The following is a 6,000-nucleotide window of genomic DNA, read 5'->3' on the forward strand; positions in this document are numbered from 1 at the left end:
CAATTTGTTATAAATAGCATACACATTCTTGAGTTTTGACCAAAAATGTGTTTTGTGAGGTCATAGTAACCTTAAAAGTCAAGCACAAAATTCTAATCACTTCATCCTTAGTTGGAAATTTGTACCATATTTGAAGAAATTCCCTAAAGGCATTCCTGAGATATCACTTTCAAGAGAATGGGACGGACGTGAGGTCACAGTGATCTTTCATTTTGACCACTAAAATCTAATCAGTTGCATCCTTGCATCCAGGTTAAGCTTTGTGTCAAATTCGAAGATACTACCTTTGGGCATTACTGAACCATAGTGTACATATCTCCAAACAGACAACAGAATGCCTCCGGCCACCGCCGTCGCCGGGGCAAAAAACAGACTTTCATAAATCTTGTCACCTGACCAAACCAACCAAGCCAGGAAAGGAGTTAGACTGAGGTCTTAGCCAAGAAGGAAGAAACTGCAGGGACATTACTTGAGAGTTCATTGACTCCTATTGGAGGTTTCACCAGAAGGACAACAATCTGTGCAGCACTTCACAAATCAAGCCTGTGTAGCAGAGTGGACAAAACAAACACATGCACAGGAACAGAGATCCTCTGGTCTGGAAAAACTACAATCCAGCATTTTGGCCATAATGGCAACTTTAATGCCTAGGGGAAACAAGATGTAGCTACTGTATAGTTCAACCGTCTAACACTGTCTCACACCATATAGTAAAAATGTTAAAAAAAAACTTCCAATCATTTTTCATTTTAGATTTGTACTTAATTTAGATCAATTGGCAAATATTTGTTTGGATTCAATAAAACTCCCAAATCCTTGTTCTCAAATTCTCCTACTTTTACATTTATCTCTTTGTTGAACGTGAGACTTGATTCCCAGATGTGGAGGAGCTTTCCCCAGTCTCCCCCAAGTCAACAATTTAAACATTTTGGGAAAATATACTGTATTGCAAAAATCAAGATCTTACCAATTTCCCTTTAATTGAAGTTTTCTTTAACTTTTTAGAAATTCTGTGTATTCTGGTATAAACACTCAATTTTTTTGTAATCAGGCCCTGGTGACTGATTGAAAACTAGACTTATTTCTTGTTTCCACAAGACAAGAGTAGCTGCATCCCACCTCAGAAATAATGTGTCACATTAGGCGAGTGGTGCAATGCTTCTTAATTTCCTCAAAACATACAATCAACGAAGGTGTGTGTAACCAATAATTAAACTATTGCTGCAGCACACTCCCAGGCCTTTCAGTGTAACACCGGAAGAACAGGAACGATGCTATGACAAGCATTACTATGCAAAGTCTTCAAGTTCAGCACAGTTATTTTATGGATGAATGGTGGGATGTAAAATAAGCAGCTCTCCCTTCTGCTCCATTTTAGACAATACTACACCTAAAGTTATTCATAGTCCACCTGAATAAATGTCAGCTACCTAGGATTACCTGTAGGATAGTCATGACAAGTCCTCAATACAAATGTTGCATATAAAGAATATTTTCCGTTTCAAATCAACTTCCAAGCATCTGGCCATCATTTTCAAAACACGTACATCCTCTCCCACTTATCCGTCTTTGGAGTCCCACAAGACATGACAGTCTTTACTTTGAAGCAATCAGTCATTGTTAAAAAAAATCATGTCCAAAGACTTTGGTAGTTAAGTCTACTTAACATCTGGCGTATTTACAATACAAACCATTTAAGTTGAAAACCGATACATGTCTAAGCAACTCAGCTTGGGGTAATATTTTTATTTTTTAATTAGATTTAGAAAACCAGCAGCCATTAGCAGTTAGAAACTGTGTGATGGGGGGATGGGAATAGGTCTATAAGTGGAGGACAGTGTTGGAGACTCAGAGGGGGGGAGAGACTGTTAATATTCTCCCATCCACAAGTCATCCTGTCTGGGAGTGGGAACCACTGACTGGCTCCTTTCACCTCTGCTGACCAAGAACAAAAGTATCATTCAGTTAAAAATGGATTGAGGGCACCAATGGTGAAGCCGGCAAGCTCCACCAGCAGAGTGCAAGACCCCTGACGCCACCCCTCCTTTTTCCCCCCCAAGTCTCAACCTTGTTCACGGTATGAAAAGACCTAACACAACTGAGACGCAATCTGTAACAACCCTGTCTTGCTCTCTTAAAATGCACAAGAGTTTGAGCAGACACTGTATCAAAATCATGAGCAGAGACTCTGTGGCAGGTAAGCTACATACCTTCTAAAGGAGTGTTTGCTTTGTGACTGGCTGAGGGGCCTCCTCTCTTACTCTCATCTGCTTTTCTGTGACAGGGCTGTTTCCATTACAAATGCCAAAACTCAAGTCCCTGTGGGCTGTAGGTGAGAGTCCAATCCAACGTCGTCATATGATTTAGGTAGAAATCAACAGTAGTGAGGAAACAATAGCGATCGTTTAAAATATTTGTCCTTGTATTGCGTACTTCTTGACCTCTGGGCAGTGCGACACTTACAAAATTTACACCTTCCTTCCGGTTGTTGGCACTGACTAGACTTTATTTTTCTTCCCTCAGTGCCTCTTAGCCATCAAACTGACTGTAAAGACATGACCATTGCAAACAAACTTGTACAAGTTCAGTTCAAATGTTGTAATGACAAAACTCTCTTATAGGAATTTTTTTCCTTTACACATCAGCAGACCATTGTGGGTCCATTAGCCCTGAGAGAAGGAGCCCTTGCAGCTGCAATACGTCTCACTAATCCATCATGATCCCTCACCCCAGTGCTCCACATACAAAAGACGAAGGGAGTGGGAGAGGACAACTTAAGTTCAAGAGACCAGGAGAACAAATGAGAGTAGGACAGAGAGAGGGACAAACAACCTTTCACATACTTTTAAGAGGTCGAAGTGAACATATGAGGCAGTTTAATGCTTAAAATATGCCACAGACAAGAACATAGCACAATCTTGAAACAAGAAATTGCTTTCTAATTTGGCATAAAATAAGCCAGCGGACTATCAGTAAGGGCTATGACATAATTTGGAAGAGATCGAGATGTCAGACTGCCCATAATAAGGAAAAAGTATGCTTAGAGTCTCAGCTGTAATAAGTAGACCCTAGTGGGACGTGTCATGAGAGCCTGGAATATGAATCCACTACCTCTGTTTACTTAAACCAACACTTTCCTACCAATGGTTGAAGTTGCACAACATATTGGTTCTGGGTTCTTGTTAAAAATGTGGCAAAACAGCACAGAGGTTTCTACAAACAATAACAAACCTTAAAACTTTAATGCAAGGCGACAGTGAAACACAGGTTAATTTCTTAACCAAATAACACATTTCAAATGGATGAGTGGTTGCCTTTGTAATCTTAAAGTCATAACTTCTTCTATTTGTTTTTGAGGGAGAATAGTAATAACAAAATGCCACAATAGATTGCTGTTTTGAATGCTGTTGCCAAGGTGGTTACTTTGGTTTATGATTAACCCAGAGGTTGTGAAACAAACTGAGGAGTTTCTTCATGGGGCAATCATCAACTGTATCTGCACCAGCCCATAAAGATCTGACCTACCTGGTGCACATGTGCTTCACTTTTTTATAAAAAAGAATGTGTGCCCTTACATGAACAGAAGTTAAACTATTAATCAGACTTGTGGTGAGAATGTGATAATGACCCTCCTAATTAATTTGATTTAAACATTACTCAACCAAATGTGGCCCTGATTGTGAGCTCCAAACTCCTTACTATAGTTTAATAGGGTGGGCACATGACATTTCATAATCAAAACCTTAGAGTTGGGGATCACTAAAATACTTGTGAAGATGCAACCTGCTGCTGGACAACAGATAAAAAAATAACACTTTGAGGAAACATATGGATTGCTGGTGACGCATATAGGGCTAACCCAAATCATGTTGATCATAAAATGGGGGGATGAAAATCATCAACATGTCTAAAGCTGAAAATGAATCAACACTTATAATTCTTGATTAATCATTTAGTCCTCATTCATGTTCAACATACACTAGTTCCAGCAGCGGCTCAAACGTTTTATATGATTGCAAATGTATTATACTTTTGATTTGGAACAGTTTTTGGAGAAAGAAAATGTAATATGTAGACAGCATGTCATTTTCAAGACTAAATGCAACAACTAACAATTATTCTCATGATCTCATACGATTGTTCAGCCTAAACATCATCAGCCAAACTACAAAAAGTAGTGCAACATGTAACCATTGTAATTTGGTCCACAACCTGGAAATATTCAGTTTAGCAGTTTATGATAAAGAATCAACTCTACATGTTTGATATTCAAAAATGAGAAAATGTTACTCACTTCTGATTTAAAAATGACATTGATTATCAAAAGAGCTGCAGGGTGTGTTTTCCGTAGATTTTAATGAATCCACAGGTTATTTCAGCTCTTTAATCATCGATTGATTCACTGATAAATGTACATAATTATCAGTGGCAGTCCTACATTACAACACGAGTAGGAACTGTAAGCTGATTTAATGTTGTTTCAGAGAAGGACTAACTTTTTGGCTGCAATTGAAAGTTGGTGACAAGTTTATAACTGTGGATGGTTTAACTGACCTCTGAGGGTCACAGCACATGAATAATATAATGATATAAACCCCTTAAGACTCTTCTCCACATCTTGATAAGGACATGGAAAGTTTAACGCATGGTGTTGAATGAACATTACTCACTTGTAAACACAGGCCTTTACGGTGAGGCACAGGCATGTTTTGAGTTTGCATTTCACAGGGAAATGTTGCTTTAGTACTTACAGGTAGTAGGTGAAAGCACTGAGCCCTGTCGGGACGGTGGTCAGCCCTCTCCCGGAGCAGTCTGCACCCCCATCTTCATCGCAGCTGCATGAGGGCGAACAAACAGCCGTCGACTGCCCTTGACCGGCGGCAGCAGGACGGAGGAAACACCACAAACATACCCAGAACAAATCCACACGCATTTTCTCCTCTTCTGTTCAAAAGGTGAAAGCGACGCAAAAAAAAAAAAAAAAAAAAAACACACACACACAACAGAGAGAAGGGGGGGGAGGCCTTTTCTTTGTGGTTTAATTTATTCCGGACGTCGACTTCTCATGTGGTCGGTCGATGCATGCAGAGATGAAGCCTTTTTTTTTTTCCTCCTTCAAAACAACACAAGGTCCGAGCGCTTCATGCACTCACGAGCCCGACCCAAAACCTCCACGAGCCACGCGTTGTCCTCGGGTGCTTTACCTTACTGTGAAACATTTCCCCCCTGTGTGTGTGTGTGTGTGTGTGTGTGTGTATGTGTGTATGTGTGTGTGCGTCGTATTAGTCCATGGAAGTAAAGTAGCAGAGCTGGCGACAGGAGCGGTAGCCTACCTTGCGTTTTTTTGCGTTTTCGTTGTCCCATTAAATAACCACCACCCCAAATAAAAAAATAAAAAAAACACCAACAACAAGGAGCGGTGCCTGCTTATGCGTCGGTGGAGACGTTCAGCTCAACATGCCGGGTGACCGCGGGTCGTTTCCTTGCAGAGGAGCACCGACAGTTTTCAGCTATTGCTCACGTTCCCCTCCTCTGCTCCTGACATCAACAGCATGCTCGTAGCTCGGCGGGCACCCTACCGGACAACCTGCAGCACTGGGCCCGGCCTGTGCAGCACTCAGACCTGCACCACCACGTCAGAGGCACAGCTAAAGGGGCGGGGGGGGGGTGTCAGGTAAACACTAGTATGGAGGGCCCCTGTGCTACATTTATTATTTCATAACCACGTATTTGTCAGGTTTTAAAAGTTAGAACAGTGGTGGAAGAAATGAGGTTCAGATCCGTTACCTAAGTAGAAGTACCAATACTGCACTGTGAAAAAAAACAGATGTGAAATGAGTTATTTTACCAAGCCATAGTAGCAATACTGTCTTGTAAAAGATACCCTCTAATCATAAAAAGTTATGCATTCAAACTTTTTTAAAAAGCACAAAATTAGGCTATTCTCATCGAGATATATACTTGAAGTACAGTACCAGTCAAAAGTTTGGACAGTATATA

General features: G+C 40.6%; 1 protein-coding gene across 1 annotated transcript in view; it reads right to left on the reverse strand.

The window, feature by feature from the left end:
- Window positions 1-5,606, reverse strand: part of lgr4 (leucine-rich repeat containing G protein-coupled receptor 4) — a 28,417-nt gene extending 22,811 nt beyond the window's left edge. Inside the window, exon 1 of the mRNA XM_054613019.1 lies at window positions 4,752-5,606. Coding sequence (XP_054468994.1) covers window positions 4,752-4,933 — 182 coding nt within the window. The 5' untranslated portion in view covers window positions 4,934-5,606. The remainder of the gene's footprint in view (window positions 1-4,751) is intronic.
- Window positions 5,607-6,000: the final 394 nt, after the last annotated feature.

This window comes from Anoplopoma fimbria, chromosome 2 (genome assembly GCF_027596085.1).
Source record: "Anoplopoma fimbria isolate UVic2021 breed Golden Eagle Sablefish chromosome 2, Afim_UVic_2022, whole genome shotgun sequence".
In the NCBI taxonomy this organism is placed as follows: Eukaryota; Metazoa; Chordata; class Actinopteri; order Perciformes; family Anoplopomatidae; genus Anoplopoma; species Anoplopoma fimbria.